The sequence below is a fragment of the Dictyostelium discoideum genome (assembly GCF_000004695.1).
Source record: "Dictyostelium discoideum AX4 chromosome 1 chromosome, whole genome shotgun sequence".
NCBI lineage: Eukaryota > Evosea > Eumycetozoa > Dictyosteliales > Dictyosteliaceae > Dictyostelium > Dictyostelium discoideum.
Genome location: NC_007087.3, coordinates 4,235,420 through 4,252,919, shown reverse-complemented (window position 1 = coordinate 4,252,919; position 17,500 = coordinate 4,235,420). Strand labels below are relative to the sequence as shown.

The 17,500-nt window shown below is 22.4% G+C and overlaps 5 protein-coding genes, 2 non-coding genes and 1 pseudogene across 7 annotated transcripts in view; 5 read left to right on the top strand and 3 right to left on the bottom strand.

The window, feature by feature from the left end:
• DDB_G0270112 (hypothetical protein) overlaps positions 1-1,469 on the top strand; it is a gene marked incomplete at both ends in the record, with an annotated part of 1,611 nt that extends 142 nt beyond the window's left edge. The window contains one exon of the mRNA XM_641458.1: positions 1-1,469. This exon is cut by the window's left edge and continues 142 nt beyond it. Coding sequence (XP_646550.1) covers positions 1-1,469 — 1,469 coding nt within the window.
• An 825-nt stretch (positions 1,470-2,294) lies between these two features.
• On the top strand, positions 2,295-2,366 carry tRNA-Asp-GUC-4. Its single transcript has one exon. It is a non-coding gene; the product is annotated as a tRNA-Asp (tRNA).
• A 684-nt stretch (positions 2,367-3,050) lies between these two features.
• On the top strand, positions 3,051-3,122 carry tRNA-Asp-GUC-5. Its single transcript has one exon. It is a non-coding gene; the product is annotated as a tRNA-Asp (tRNA).
• A 368-nt stretch (positions 3,123-3,490) lies between these two features.
• On the bottom strand, positions 3,491-5,614 carry DDB_G0270732 (hypothetical protein; the record flags this gene model as incomplete). Its single annotated transcript, XM_641457.1, has 4 exons — positions 3,491-3,518; positions 3,552-3,574; positions 3,701-3,981; positions 4,036-5,614. 4 exons carry the CDS (start codon positions 5,612-5,614, stop codon positions 3,491-3,493), a joined length of 1,911 nt encoding a protein of 636 aa, XP_646549.1.
• A 973-nt stretch (positions 5,615-6,587) lies between these two features.
• Positions 6,588-8,885, bottom strand: dhx33 (DEAD/DEAH box helicase; the record flags this gene model as incomplete). The annotated part of the gene is made up of 2 exons (XM_641456.1): positions 6,588-8,467; positions 8,573-8,885. 2 exons carry the CDS (start codon positions 8,883-8,885, stop codon positions 6,588-6,590), a joined length of 2,193 nt encoding a protein of 730 aa, XP_646548.1.
• A 343-nt stretch (positions 8,886-9,228) lies between these two features.
• Positions 9,229-9,857, bottom strand: DDB_G0270108 (annotated as a pseudogene; the record flags this gene model as incomplete).
• Positions 9,858-11,026: 1,169 nt separating this feature from the next.
• DDB_G0270106 (hypothetical protein) lies at positions 11,027-14,042 on the top strand (the record flags this gene model as incomplete). The annotated part of the gene is made up of 2 exons (XM_641454.1): positions 11,027-12,176; positions 12,268-14,042. The coding sequence occupies 2 exons, from the start codon at positions 11,027-11,029 to the stop codon at positions 14,040-14,042; spliced, it is 2,925 nt and encodes a 974-aa protein (XP_646546.1).
• A 1,534-nt stretch (positions 14,043-15,576) lies between these two features.
• Positions 15,577-17,500, top strand: part of fslB (G-protein-coupled receptor family protein) — a gene marked incomplete at both ends in the record, with an annotated part of 2,021 nt that continues 97 nt past the window's right edge. Inside the window, 2 exons of the mRNA XM_641453.1 lie at positions 15,577-16,902; positions 16,995-17,500. The exon at positions 16,995-17,500 is cut by the window's right edge and continues 97 nt beyond it. Of these exons, the coding sequence (XP_646545.1) occupies positions 15,577-16,902; positions 16,995-17,500 (1,832 nt within the window). The remainder of the gene's footprint in view (positions 16,903-16,994) is intronic.

Here is a 17,500-nt window from a genome sequence, read left to right as displayed (position 1 = left end):
GATCAAATACACCAACATCTTCATCATCGTCGCCAAGTAATTCAAATGGTAGTTGGACACCAGAAATATTTAATAGTTTAATATCATCATTAACAAATTGGTTAAAAGGTATTGAAGAGAATAAAGTATCCGAAGAAGAATATAAAATTAGAGAGAGTGAATTATGGCTCGATTGGGAATGGATTTTATCGACAACCGAAGAATTTTTAATTAAACAAAATCAAACAGAGAATGCTCGTGTACTTGGTGAATTGGATATTTTAAAGAGAGCGGCATCAAATTTAAAAGTTAAACCAATTTTTATCAATAGAGCAAATTTAATTTTAAAAGAACAATTATTTGAACAACAAGATATCGATTTACTTTCAACATCACCATTAGATCCAAATAAAAGATTGGGTATAATTACTACAATTATTAATACTTTAGAAGTTGAATGGTTAAATTATATTAAACAAAAATATTTTTACGATGATAATAATAATAATAATAATAATAATAATAATAATAATAATAATAATAATAATAATAATAATAATAATAATAATAAAATTACCGATAATAATTTTAACAATAACAATAATAATAATAACAATAACAATAATATTAATAATAATGAAGATATTAACGATAAAAACGATGATAATACCGAATCAACAACAACACAATTCGAATTAGCCGAAGATGGTTGGGAAGATAATTTAAATAATAGTGTAAATTCTACATCAAGCAATATTAGTAATTCTAATAACAACAACAACAACAACAACAACAACAACAACAACAACAACAACAACAACAACAACAATATTAATAATTTAATAAAAGAAGAAGAGGAAGAAGAAAAACAAGAAAAAGAAGATTATGATTTTGGTGAAAATAGTAATATTAATTTTGAAGAAACTAAAGAAGTTAGAAAAATTGATAATAGTACAATCGATGATATGATTGTATTAAAAAAGAATATTAATAAGATTACATGGGAACAATTTATGGATAATTTTAAAGGTTCAAAATATTCAAAGGGTGTACATGGTAGAATGAAGGATCTGGGTTGGCAAGCATCACATGGTGTCGATGGTTCCTTGAATTCAAGGGTAATTGGTGATGTTACTTGGTCAATTTGGAATACTCTTTCATCTGCTGTCAAATCCATTAGAGAAGTTACCACCGAAGAAAGTAATGAACTCATCGATATCGTTTGTTTATTACAACCAATGTTGGTTAGAATGTGGTTGGATACAATTAAAAACTCTAGAATCGGTGTTATGAACGAAGGTATAGTCGTGGCTCAATGGAAACAAGAAGAATCGAAAAAGAAGAAAAAACAATTGGAATTAAAAAAATCTGGAAAATTAGATAAATATACAAATGAAAAAGTAAAGGTTTTAGATCATGAAAGAAAAGAAATCTCTCAAATTAGATTAAATTTAGAAAAGAAATTAAAATTAAAAGTTAAAGAAAAATAATTATAAAATTATATTTTAAAAAACTTTTTTTTTTTTTTTTTCAATATCTTAAATAGTTTACATAATTCTATATAATAATCAACAAACCTAAAAAAAAAAAAAAAAAAAAAAACAAAAAAACAAATGATTGTTTTTTATATATATCCCCCTCCTTTACAACTTATATCCATTCTCTATTTATAAAATAATTATAAATATTGATAATAATAATAATAATATAATAATAATAATTCATATATAACTTTTATAAAAAAAAAGAAAAAAAAAAAAAAAAAAAGAAAACTTCCTCTCCTGGAATTCTTTTTTTTCCCTATTACAAACAAATATACAAATCATTTTAATAGGAGATTACATAGATTCAATACCCGGAATATAATTATTTATTTATTAATAAAAAAAAAAATAAAAAAAAAATGTATTTATAATCTTTAATTTTTTTGCTTTTTTTCATTATTATTTATAATAATATCTTAATGATGAATAACTTTGTTGGAGTTGGATGATTAAATTATTTGGTTTTCTTTTTTTAAAATACATTCTTTTTTTATATTTTTTATACATGGTCAAATTTCCAATTGGCCTTATTTTTTTAGAGATTTATTAATTTTTTTTAATAAACAACCTAGCTTATTTAATTGTGTTAAAAAAAATAATTTTTAAACAATAATATTTTTTAGTGACTTTATTTCTTTCGAAATTTGTCCCATTTTAGTAATTAATTAAATGGGTAGAACAAAGGGTCTTGTAAGTATTTTAATTATTAAATGGGTAGAACAAAGTTATTTATGATAAAAATTTTGAATAAAAAAAAAAAAACATCAACTATCCTTGTTGGTCTAGTGGTGAGGATTTTCGCCTGTCACGCGAAAGGCCCGGGTTCAATTCCCGGACAGGGAGCTTTTTTTGAGAAATTTAAAAATCCGAACTTCAATTACCAAATTATTGGTTAAGACTCTTCCAAAATTAAAATCAGGATATTCTTATTTCTTTATTTGTAAAAAAAAAACATTAACACCCACGGTGTTTCTCTATTTGAAATAATGTGGAATTTTTTTAAATAATTTGAAGAATTAACGAGTAAAAAAGTGTTTTAATAAGCTTCTAAAATGAAGTAATTTGGACAGTGGATAATGAATTCATATATTATTTGTTTATAAATTCTTGAAAATTTCAAAAATTGCTTTTCACCAAAACCTACCACCCTCTACCATTTCTATTCTTTCGAATTAGTATTGGGAACAATTTCATTATTGTGACACATTTAAATTATTTTGGTATATCATCTAACCTTATATCTATTGAATACATAACCTATCTAAATGTTTGACAGATTCAGGGATTTATTTAAAATTCACTATTTGGTTGTGTTTCATGATACTATATAACCCTGATAAAATGATCGAGAATGTACCATAAATATTGGTGATTATAAGATAAGACACCATTTCTCATGTTGGATAATTTATTACAATAGAAATTATCAATCCCTATTAAAGTCTTAACTAGCCATCAATCTCTCACAGATTATCCTTTTTGTTATTTTTGATAAAAATTTTGTTTAATAAAAAAAAATATCAACTATCCTTGTTGGTCTAGTGGTGAGGATTTTCGCCTGTCACGCGAAAGGCCCGGGTTCAATTCCCGGACAGGGAGCTTTTTTATGGAACTTCTAAAATCCGAACTTCGGAAATTAAGCATGCTTTTCATACAAAAAAAAACTTAATGTCTACAATAATATCCCTCCCTTCAATTCAAAATTTCATAAACTATAAACTTTGACCTTCCCTAGACATTTTCCATATAAAAACTATTGATATTACACCAGATATGGACATGGATTTTTAATCAAAATATACAGTGATGAAAAAATTCAAGATGCAACATTAGATTACAATATTATTCTCAATTAAAAATCAAATAATCAAAAGATAATTGTATACCAAAAATAGACCTACCAAATAGAGTAATTGTGGATTAATTTATTTAAGATATAAATCTAAAATTATATCACATAAAATCTATTATAAAATCCAACAAATTTTAAAAAATCTAAAAAAAAAAAAAAAATAAAATAAAATAAACATTATTTTTTCAGAAATTTGGATCTATCAAATATCTAAAAAAAAAAATAAAAAAAAAATAAAAAAAATAGAAATAATATTTAAAAATACACAAGGAAAAATAATTTTAAATTTAGTTTACTTTATTTTATTTTTTATATTTATTTTTACATTTTCAATAAGAGTCATTTTTTGATTAATTTTTATATTATTTAAATTTTTTAAATTAAATTCTTTAACTTTTTTTGAAAAAGATAATGAATTAATAAAGTTAATTAATTGATTAAACTGAATTTTTTTATTGAATGAAACAGAGATTGAATATAAATTATTGTTGAGTTGATCTTTATATTTTAATAGGGTTGTAAAAAAATAATTTATTAATTGAAATTGTAAATCATTATAAATTGATATTTTAAAATGATTTATTGTAGAATTTGGTGATGTAAAAACTTTAGAAATTAAATAATCAAACATTGATTTAATATTATTTAAATTAAAATTACATTTTTCAACACTTTCAAAATCTTTTAATATATTTTTAAATTTAAAAATTAAAATTTTTAATTTTTTTGAATTATTGTCATTATTTTCTAATTCTGATAAAAACAATTTTGAATTAATAATAAAATCAAAATTTACTAATTTTAAACAATTTAAATTATTAATTGAAAATTTCATTAATTTATTTAATGAATTTATAATAATTTGAAATGAATTTAAATTTTCAAGTTTATTAAAATTTGATGAACTAAAACAATTTAAACCATTATCACAAAAATTTATTAAAGTTAAATTTTTTAAATTTTTTAATTCTATTAATTTTATAAATGATTCAATCATTTCATTCCAATCATTTAAAATATTTAAATAATTTTTAAATTTTGGATAATATTCATTACAATTATTATTATTATTATTATTATTATTATTATTATTATTATTATTATTATTATTATTATTATTATTATTATTATTATTATTATGTTGATCTTGATTTAAATTATATTCTAAATATTTAATAATTTCATGAAATGAAATTGGTATTGATAAAGTTTGTAAATTCAATAATTGACCTAAATTTTTTAAATAAAATGGTTCAACATGGTCATTTGATTTAATTTTAATTGATTTAATTTGATTACCAATTAAATTTGATGAAAATATTGGTGAATAATTCATATGTACCATTTCATCATCATAATTTATTGAATTTGCATCATATTTTAAATACTTTGGTAAAAAGTATTGGTTTATATATTTTAAATCAATTTTTTCTTCATAATCATAACAATTATGATTATTATTATCATAACTATCAATATTATTACCACCCAATATATTTAATTTATTAACATTTATAATTTTATTCCAATTTAATTCGTTTTGATCATAATTATAATTATCAAATGCTTTTAATTGATTTGAATCAATATCTAATAATATATTAAAATTAAATTCATTATTATTATTAAATATAACTTTATCATAATCAATATTATTATTTATATTTTCTTCATTTTGAAATTCTTTTATAAACTTTTGAATATTTTCATTAAAATCAATATTAAATATTAATTTTTTAAATTTTAATAATTTTTCAATAGTTGGTAAAATTCTTTTCTTTTCATAGTGATTATAATAATTATTTTCATAATTTATTATTAAAACTTGATTTAAAAAATAATTATCTAATAATTTCTTTTCAATTTTAATTAATGAATAATTTTGATTTATTTTTAATTTAAAACTCTTAAATGTAATCATTTCTACATTATTTAATTTAAACCAATTTTTTAAATTATTATAATTATTTTCATTATCTAAAATATTATTTGAAATAACTAATGATATTGTATTATACCATCTTTTTGAAACTTTTGAATAAATTAAAATTTCATTTTCATTTAAAAATAATTTTTTAATTGAATAATAATTTAAATTATTATTATTATTATTATCATTTATTATTTTCTTTTTTATTAATAAATAATCAATTAATTTTAATATAATTTGTAATTCTAAATAATTAGAAAATATTCTATTATTAATATCATTATTAATTTTTTGTTTTTTTTTTAACATTTTTAAAATTATTAAAAAAATTTAAAAAAAAAAAAAAATAAAAAAAATCCAAAAAAAACTTTCAAAATAAAAAAAAAAAAAAAATAAAATAAAATAAAAACTTTAAAGGATAAAAAAAAAAAAAAGATTTTTTAAAATAAACCACATCACTTTAATGCTGAAATTTCAATTCCAAATAATTGACTTTGATCATCTCTGCCATTGTTTCATATTGAAGATTTGCCGCGGAACTGGATCATATGATATGATCCAGTTCCGCCGCCAATCTTCACTACCATTCAATGGAGGAAGTGATCAAAGTCAATTATTTTGGTGTTGCCACATCTCAGTTAAATGACATTTGTTTTACATCCACAAATTCATATACAAATAAATAATAAATAATAATATTAATGCCTATTCTTCAAATTACAACCAATCGCTCAACTCGATATATTCACTAAAAAAAAAGGAAGTACTAATATTAAAAAAAAAAAAAAAAAAAATATTATAATATTATAATTTATAATTTCCTCCTAAATTCTTTAATTACCAAAGATTATTGTTTCAGATAAAAAAGTATAATTTCGTAAATTGTTTCAATTCACCTACAATTTAATTAATCTGAAAACGACACTGTTTTTAAAAAAACATATAAAAATTAAAAATCAAAGTGGATAGATACATTTGGTATACACAAATTAAACTATAAAATTAAAAAAAAAAAAAATTTTTAATTCAACTCTCAACCCATGGTTGTTGATCCTTTTATAAATAATTTAAAAAGAGTTATTTCTCAATCAACTAATAATGGCTCAATAGCTCAAGTGAATATTCAGATAATGAAGAAATAAAAAAAAATAAAAATAAAAATCCAAATTAAACATTTATAAATTTACTTTTTTATTTTGGATGTTTACACTATATTATATAATGTTTAGATAATTTTTTTTTTTTTTTTTTTATTATTATTATTATTTAATTAATTAATTAATTAATTTTTAAAAGTATCAATTGATTGAATTGAATTTTGTTGTTGTTGTTGTTGTTGTTGTTTTGTTAATCTTGTACCATAATATTTTGGACAAATTTCAGCTAACCAACTACCTTCAATTGGTATAATATTTCTAGCAAAAGCTTTTGTAGTGATTGTTAATTCATTATAGAGAATATGTTGAGGTTTTTGATCGAATAAGAAAGATGTTGGATGAATTTGAATTTCTTTATTATCAACCATTGTTTTATATTTTTTATCAGGTTGTAAAATTGCAGTATTTAAAAAGAAACCACCAATAAATGATTTTTTAATACGATCGAAATCGGAACCACAAGAAACTATTGGTAATTTTAAAGAGATACAATATTTAACCAATTGTTCAAAAACATTTAAAACTTTAATCATTGATTTTAAATTTATAAAATGATCAAAACACCATTGTTGTTGTTGTTGAGGTTTTGATTTTTGAAATTCTCTAAAAACATTTAAAAATGTTATATGATCACCATCTGGTGAGAAAAAGATTTTCTTTACATCCTCAACTTCTTTTTTCTTTTCTTTTGGTGTGAAAAATATAGATTCAACCGATAGAATACTAATGATTATTAAAACCTCTTCTGAACATTCAAATTCAATGGATTTAATTAAAGTTTTACTATACATTGGATCTAGTGGGAATAATGCCATTTTTTTACCCAACTCTGTCAATGATCCATTATCAGAGATTGCATCTAAACAAAATAAAAGTTCCAATGATTTTATAACCGATGCAACCGGTGGTGATTCTAAAAAGTCAAATGATAAAATATCATTGATGCCAATGGTTTTCAATTGTAATATAACATTTGCAATATTTGAACGTTTAATCTCAGGTATTGAAGAGGTATCTAATTTTTCAAAAGTTTCTTGAGTATATAAACGGTAGCATTTACCCTCGAATTCTCTACCAGCTCTACCAGTTCTTTGTTTTGCTGATGCCTTTGAAATCGGTATAATATTCAATGAATCAATACCAATTTTCGGATTGAAAATTTTAGATTTCACAGCACCACTATCTACAACATACCGAATACCATTGATTGTCAAAGAAGTTTCAGCGATATTTGTTGCTAAAATCACTTTTCTACTTCCTTTTGGAGCTTTCTCAAAAACTTTCATTTGTTGCTCTTGTGGTAATGCTGAAAAGATTGGACAAACTATTAAATCTTTTGAACCAACTGGTAAACGTGGTATTCTATCTAATAAAAGTTTTTCAAGATTTTCAATTTCATCACGACCTGTTAAAAATACTAAAATGTCTCCTCCATCTTCCTCTTCTTCTTTATTAATTGATTTATCTGTTAAATGAGCTATATGAATTTGTAATACTGTAATTAATGCTGCATCAACATAATCTTTTTGAATTTCCTCAGTGTAATAGATTTGCACTGGGAATTGTCTACCCTCAATATATAACACTGGTGCATTATTAAAATATTGTGAAAATAATTCAGCATCTAATGTCGCAGACATGATAATAATTTTTAATGGGTTTTTCTTTTCTCTTCTCTTTTGAATCGATTTTAATAACCCAAATAAAACATCAGTATTTAATGTACGCTCATGTGCCTCATCCAATATAATCACAGAATATTTCGATAATGATGAATCTAACATTGCCTCTCTAACTAACATACCATCTGTCATATATTTTAATTTGGTTTTTTCATTGGTTTTATCATCAAATCTAACACAATAACCAACTTGATCACCTAATTCAACTCCCATCTCTTGTGAAACTCTTTTCGAAATTGATACTGCTGCAACTCTTCTTGGTTGTGTAATTGCAATTATACCATTATCTTTATACCCATTTTCATATAAATATTGTGGTATTTCTTTATTTTTATTTATTTTTAAATTAGTTTTTTGTTTTTTGTTTATTTTTTTTACAAACATATTATTAAAAAATTTAAAATATATACATATATATAAAAACTTACGAGTTGTTTTACCAGTACCAGTTTCAGATATAATAATAACAGTTGAATGTTCTTTAAAATTTTTTAAAAGTGCATCTTTTGCTGTAAATACTGGTAATGATTCTTTTTGTAATTTAATTTCTTTTGGAATTTCTTTTGGAATTTCTAATTGATTTTTTAAATTATTATTATCATTAATTTTATCATTTGATATTTGTTGTAATTGTACAGGTTTCTTTTTCAATTCAAATTTTCCTTTATTTGAATGAATCGATTTTGTAATAACTTTATTATTATTATTATTTGTTTTTTTATTTACATTTGGTTGTACCATTTTTTAAAAATAATAAAAAAAAAAAAAGTAATTATTGTATAAATAATGTAAAAAAATAGTTGAAAAAAAAAAAAAAATAAAAAATAAAAAAAAAAAATAATTGTGAAAAACGAACGAAAAAAATAAAAATTAAAAAAAAATAAAAAAATATTTTTTTTTTTATTATGGTATTAAAAAAAGATTAAAGACAGAAAAGAATAAAAAAATTTAATCAAATAGTTGTTACAACATTTTTTTTTTTTTTTTTTTAAATCAAAAATAATAAATCAATTAAATCTGGATTATTTTATTGGCATCAAAAAAATACCAAAGCAAACAAATTAATTTTTTTTGGTGTTTTTTTTTATTTTAAATCTATTTTTAATAAAAACATTTGAATAGTTTTTAACACGTAAATGATCATCAACAATGATTCTATCATGGCTGTCCTTTTCAAATGATGAGTTTTTAACAAGTGGATGTTGACCTATACCAGTTGACCAAACTAATAACGATTACCCATCATTAAGTATTCAATGCCTTTTTCACCAACTTCTGGTCGAATGTACTCAAGATTTTACCCGATGCCTCCAATAGAATGATTTTCACCTCATTTACTCGCACCACCACCGACGATAACGAACGATAATAGTCTTTCACGTTCTTCAGTTGAAACATCTGGCAATGATGCACGTTCAAAACATTCTATAATCTTTTGACGAATTTCTCTGGCATGATGAAGTTCTTTTAAAAAGTTGGCATTCTCTTCAACACCTTTAATACCAAACGTATTATTTCTACTACCAACACCAATCACTAATTTATCATATTTCATCTCGAATGGTTTCTCATTATGAAATGTTGATTTCACCAGTACACTATTATTTTCTGGATTAATTGATGTAACTGATGCTTGAATATATTTAAATTCATTAATATCTCTTGTTGTTCTAACTGGTTCTGCAATCGATCTAAATTCTAATGTACCAACTGCTGATAATTTTAATAATGATAACCAAATTTTCAATTAACCATTAAACAAAAAATAAAATATTCAAATATTGAAATGAAAATTTTTTTCGTTTTATTTTTGTTTTTTTCCATTTTAGGTTTGGTTATTTCAAGTATTAGGAAAATCTAGTGAGCTTTCCATCTTCATTTAATTGAATTGAGAAATCGAAACCATGTTCAGAATGTGTTATTCTACAATTTTGTGGTTAAAAATAAAAATAAAAATAAACTTCCTTAAAAAAAAAAAAAAAATAGAAAAATTAAAAATAAAAAAAAAAATTTAAGAACGAAAAATGTTAAAAGTTTTTTTTTCTTTTTTCATAAATATTTTTCTTTATTACTATTTTAAAAAATTATATGATAATATTATTTTTTAGATTGATAAGAAGTTTGAATTGATTTAATAGGTTATAATTTTAGTTGTTTTTTTTTATTTTTTTATTTTTATTTTTTTATTTTTATTTATTTTATTATAAACGAATAAAAAAACCCTCTTTTAAAGAAAATTTTAACTTATTCGTCCATAGTATCCTGACAAAAAGTAAAAAAAAAAAATTAAAAAATTATTTTCATATTTTTCCCAAACCAAAATTGGATTATTTTTCAAGTCATGATGATATTTGACGCTGTAAAAAAAATTTTAAAAACGAATCCATGATAACACGTGAAATTTAGAAATCCGTTAAAAAATCTCATGACAACATGACAAAAATAAATTAAATTTTCAAAAAAAAAATGAAAAAAAAAATTAAAAAAATTAAAATAATTAAAAATAAATTAAAAAAATAAAAAAAATTCAAATAATCTTGAAAAAAAAAAAAAAAAAAAAAAAAATAAAAAAAATAATTTTTTTTTTTTTTTTTTTTTTTTTTTTAATCTCTACCATACCTTTCAATCGTTTATTCATCCCTTATCAAAAACACACACACACACATATATATATAAAATTAATTTATTACTTTTTATTTGTCATAAAAAAAAAAAAAATAACAATAATAATAATAATTTTTTAAAAATAAAAAAATAAAAAAATAAAAACAAATTAAAAAATAATTTAATAATAATAATTTTTCATTTATAAAGAAGACAAACAAATAAAAAAAATAAAATAATAAATAAAATTTAAAAAAAAAAAAAAAAAAAAAAAAAAAATGGAGTCAAAAGAAGATGTCAAAGTTATTGAAGAAACCACCACAACAACAACTACAATTGAAACTAAACCAGAGACAGCAGAAACTAATACTGCTACTACTGTAGAACCAACACCAACAACTACTACAACTACAACTACTACTACTACAACCACTACAACAGAAGCACAACCAACAACACCAACATCAACAACAGGAAATGTTAAAAAAGGACCAATTAAAACAATTCCAATGCCTAGTACAGTTATGGAAGCTTTAGAATATACATCTAATAAACATCCAAATTTAATGGCAATGAGAGTTAAACGTGATAACGTTTGGAAGGGTTGGACATGGCAACAATATAGAAATGAAGTATTGATGGCAGGTAAATCAATTCTTTCATTAGGTGTTCATTCAAGAAGTGGTGTTAATATTATTGGTTTCAATTCACCAGAATGGCATATTGCATATTTAGGTGCAATTCATTGTAATGCTTTACCAACTGGTGTCTATACAACTTCATCACCAAGTCAATGTGAATATTTTGCAACTCATTCCGATGCTCAAATTGTATTTTGTGAAGATGTCACCCAATTAAATAAATATATTAGTATTAGAGATAAATTACCAAACATTAAAGCTTGTATTATTATGGATCCAGTACCAGGTCAAGTTGATGAATCATCTGGTAAAGAATCTGAAACCACCACTGCTGATGCTGGTTCATCAAAAGCAGCAACAACAACAGTTACACCTGCAACAATGGCACATAGATATCAAGGATTTGTTTATACTTGGGAACAATTTATGGAATTAGGTAAAAATATTGAAAATAGTGAATTAGAAAAACATTCAAAATTAATTAAACCAAATGATTTAGCAACTCTTATCTATACAAGTGGTACAACAAGTTTACCAAAAGGTGTTATGTTAACTCATTCCAATGTACTCTGGACAGTTCATACAATTGGTTATGATGTTGTAAACATTGATGCACCTCATACTGAAAGAATCATTAGTTATTTACCATTATCACATATTGCTGAACAAATCGTTTCTTTATATGCTCCAATAGTTTTTGGTTTTCCAGTTAGTTTTGCTGAAAAAACTGCTTTAAGTGGTACATTATTAGATACTTTACAAGAAGTTAGACCAACAATTTTCTTTGGTAAGTTTTATTTTATTTTAAAAATATATTTTTATATTATATAAATATTTATTAATATTATTTTTTTTTTTTTTTTTTTATTATTATAAAGGTGTACCAAGAGTTTGGGAAAAAATTCAAGTTAAAATTCAATCACTTTTAGCTCAAAAAGGTGGTATTGGTAAAAAGATTGTATCTTGGGCACAAAAGAAAGGTGTTGAAGGTGGTTATAAGATTCAAAAAGGTGAAAAGAGACCAATGGGATATGGTATTGCAAATGCATTAGTTTTTAAGAAAGTTATTAAGAATTTAGGTTTAGAACAATGTAAATTATTAGCATCAGCAGCTGCACCAATTTCAATTGATACTTTAGAGTTTTTCTTGGGTTTAGGTATTACAGTTTGTGAAGCCTATGGTATGAGTGAACTTAGTGGTCCACAAAGTGTTGGTTATCCACTCAATCGTACAGGTTCAGTTGGTAAAACAATGCAAGGTAGTGAAGTGATTGTCGATAGTGATGGTGAAATCTTGGTTAGAGGTCCAAACTGTTTTGTTGGTTATTATAAGAATGATGAGGCCTCAAAGGAAACCATTGATAAAGATGGTTGGGTTCATACTGGTGATGTCGGTCATATCGATAAGGATGGTTTCATTTTCATCACCGATAGAAAGAAAGAGTTAATCATTACAGCAGGTGGTGAAAATATTTCACCAACCTTGATTGAAGGTTTCATTCGTCAAATCATTGGTGTTGAACAAGCCGTAGTAATTGGTGATCGTCAAAAATATTTAGTTGCTTTGGTCACTGTCAATGCTGATTTATTCAAGTTATTACCAGGTCAAGGTTACACTCATCCATTACCAAAATCAATGGAAGAAGCTTCAACAGATAAACATTTCATTGCCTATATTGATTCTCAAATGAAAGATATTAATTCAAAACTTCCAAATGTTTCAACAATTAAAAAAGTTAAAATTTTACCAGTTGAATTCCAAGAAACTGGTGAAACTTCTGAATTAACTCCAACTAAAAAATTAAAAAGAAGAAATGTTAGTATTAAATATCAAAATGAAATTAAAGAACTTTATGGTGCTGATTTTGTTGATGGTGGTTTTAAACCAACTTCAACCACTACTACTACTAATAATAATGAAAAAAAAGATGAATCATCTTCATCTACTGTTATTCCAGTTAATAAAGAAGTAATTGCACCAGTTATTATAAATGAAGAAAAAGCAGTTGAACCAATTGTTGAAGAGAAACCAATTGTTATTGAAGAAAAAGTAGTTGAACCAATTGTTGAGGAGAAAATAATTGTTGAAGAAAAAACAATTATTGAAGAAAAAGTAGTTGAAAAAGAAGAACAAAAAGAAGAACAAAAAGAAGAACAAAAAGAAGAACAAAAAGAAGAACAAAAAAAAGTAGTTGAAGAAGAGGTTCAACCAATTACTACAACAACTGAAACATCAGATACAACTATCACTACAACTTTAGTACCAGTTGTTATGACTGAAAATGTTGTTGTTGAAGAGAAAAAACCAGAAGAACAAGAAGATCAAAAAGAATCAACAACCACAACTACAACAATAACTCAAGTTGAACCAGTCCAAGTTAATACAATTGTTACAACTGCAACTGAAGGTGAGGATGATAAAACCACAGTTATTGCAACTGAAGAACAACAACCACCACAATCATCAGAACCTCCAAAATTAAAGGATGATGCTCAAGATAATAAAGAAAATGATACTTCTTCAAGTGTATCATCATCAACTACAACTTCTTCAGCCAACGAAGACGATTCTTCATCAACAAGTAGCGACTCAACTTCTTCATTAAGTAATAGTAAAGATGAAAATAATAAAGATGAAAAAACAGAAAATTAAAAATAAAAATAAAAATAAAAATGTGAAAATAATATTATGTTTAAATATCTTTTTTTTTTTTTTTTTTTTTTTTTTTTTTTGGAAACCAAACAATATTAATTTAAACCCGCTATACATAATTTTATTATTATAATCGTAAAAAAAAACTTTTCATTGTAATTTTCTAATTTTTTTTTTCTTTTTTTTTTGTTAATTTTTTTCGATTTCATACCGAGTTGATTTTTTTTGTGTAATCCTAAAAAAAGTTTTTTTTTATTCAATTTTATATTTTTATAAAAAATATCTCCTCGAAATTTTTATGTTTTTATAATAAAATAATTGATTTTAATTTCGATAAATTTTTAAAAAACAGAAAGAATAAAGAAAAAAAAAAATAATTAAAATAATAAATATAAAAATAAAGAAATTATGTTATCAAATTTCATAAAAAAAAAAATTAAAATAAAAAAAAAAAAAAAAAAAAAAAAAAAAAAAATTCATAGACCATTTCATTATACTAAAATAAATTTCTTTAAACAAAAACTAACAAATAAACAATTTTTTTTTTTTTCATTTTTTTTTTTTTTTTTTTTTTTTTTTTTTAATTTTAATAGAATTGAGAAAATATCTTTTATTTTTATAACAATTTTAATTGGTGATTTTTTGAACGGTTTTTTTAATTTTTTAAGGTTTGCGATTATTTCCCACCATCCTTTTTTTAAAACTTTTAGGCCCACTTTCCATAGAAATGCTTTTTTCGAAAAACTTTTTTTTTTTTTTTTTGTTCAACAAAAATAATAAAAACTAAAATCTTAATTATTTTTATTTTTTTGTTTTTTTATTTTTTTTTTTTTTTTTTTATTTTTAAATTTTTTTATTTTTTTATTTTTTTAATTTTAAAATTTTATTCACTGCTGATCAGTTTATTTATAATAAAAAAAAAAAAAAAAAAAAAAAAGTATTTTTTCATTCACAAAAAAAAAAAAAAAAATTTAATCACAAAATAAAAAAAAAAATTAAAAAAATAAGAAAAGAAAAAAAGAGAAAGTAAAAAAGAAAAAAAAAAAAAAATAAAAATAAAAATAAAAAATAAAAAAAATAAAAAAACATTCTTTTGGAACTTTAACCTTTTGATAAAAATAAATTAAGATTGGCCCCAAAAAAGATATTTTTTTATTTTTTATTTTTTTATTTTTTTTATTTTTCTCTTTAAAACCAAGAGAATTGGCCGGCTGTTGCACAATTTTACTTTTGATAAAATAAAAGAATTGGAATAAATATCTTCTATTTCAATTTTTTTTTTTTTTTTATTCACACCTATTAAAAAAAAAAAACCATCTTTTTAATTATTATTATAATTTTAATCACTGTAAATAATAAAAAAAAAATAAAAAAAAAAATTAAAATAAAAAAAAAAAAATAATAAAATAATAATAAAAATAAATATTTTAGAATAATAATAAATAATTAAAAATAGAAAATTAAATAATAAATTTATAAATTTTTTTTTATTCTTTTTTTTTTTTTTTTTTTTTATAAATAAAATAAAAAAAAAATGTTTAATAAAAATAATAATAATAATAAAATAATAATAATTTTAAAATTATTTTTAATAATTTTAATTGTAAATAATAATAATAATATTAAAACATTTGGATTAAATTTACCAGATGGATATGGAGCAGGATTAGTTGACCCAACAGCAACTTGTTCAAATTATATAGGTGATTCAATTGATCAACCATTATGTAATGAAAAATTACCAAATTATAAAAACATTTATACAAGTAAAAATATAACAATTCAATATATAAATCAGAAAATTGTTGAAAAAACTTTTATCTCTTTAACATTTTTGCAATCGAAATGTTTTGATTTAAATTTTGCAGAATTTGGAATTTGTGATATTTATTTTCCACCATGTTTTCAAACACCTACAACTATAACACCAATAAAAAGTGTATCATTACCACAAAGATTATGCAAATCAGCATGTGAAAGAATGGTTTCCAATTGTTCATCATTGGGTGCATCATTAAATTGTTCAGATCCATTAAAATTTCCAAGAATTGCAACATTGTATAATTTAACCGATTACGGGTTCACAGCTAATGGTGGATTTTTCCCAGTACCTTGTTCAGATCCATTGGCAACTTTTGAAAATAAAAGTACAACTAGTGAATTAATTGAAATTTGTCCATCACCATTACTATTATTCAATTCATCGGATCCTAAATATTCGGCAGATAGAGGTTACACATATTTAACACCAACTAATTGCGTATTGCCTTGTGTTGCACCAATTTATACAGAGAAGAAATGGCATCAAATGTATAATATGTCTAAAATATTATCAACAATTAGTTTTGTATGTTCAATTTATAATGTACTTACATTTGGTATACTAAATCATAGAAGAAGTAAATATAATTATTGTATAACCTTTTTCTCGGCATCTGTTATTATAATTACAATGATGGATATAGTTACCTATGGAATTGGCTATGAGAAATTACTATGTCCAGAACCTGGTAGATTTGCAGTTCAATCAGATGTTTCATGTGGTGCAACAGGTGCCCTATTTCATATTGGTATTACAAATGGTGTATTCTGGTGGACAACAATGTCAATTTGTTTATTCGCTGTTGTAAAAAGAATTAAACTTTTCGATTTTCGTTATTTCATAATTTTCAATACAACTGCTTCATTAATATCTGTCATTATCCCATTAGCAGGCAATGCATTTATGGCTGGTACTGGTTCATTAGCATGTTGGATTAGAAAAACTTGGTATGTAAACAGTGTATTTTGGATACCATGTGGTATTGCTTTAACAATTGGTTCAGTTTGTATTATTTTAGTAATTTATGAAATTTATAAAGTAAAGTATACATTAATTTATTATATATATATATATATATTTTATAAATTATTAATATTACTAACACAATAAATATTTGGTGGTTATAATAGATTACTAAAAATGTTTCAACAAAAGATAATAGAATGATATTATTACAAATTAAACCATTTTTATGTGTAACATTAGTTGGTGGATCATTTTATTATTTATTTATATTTAATTTTGATAATGAAAGTCATAGCAAAGAATATAAAGAAAAAGTAGTTGATTATGTAATGTGTTTATTATCAGATACAGGTAAGGAATGTTTAATGGCAGGTCCAAATTATGTAGCCTATTTTGTATTTTATTTCTTTATAAGATTATTTGGTATAACTTTCTTTTGTATATATGGTACATCTCAAAATGCACGTGATATTTGGATTCATTCTAAAATTTTAAATCATCCAAATATTAAACCATTCTTATTGAAATATAATATTATAAACTTTAATTCAATGACTCATTATGGTAGTGGTACAAATCCAACTTCAAATTCTAAAAATTCTAAAAATAATCAAAATAATCAAAATAATAATTCAAGAAAAGAATTTGAAAGTAAAAATATTGAATTAGA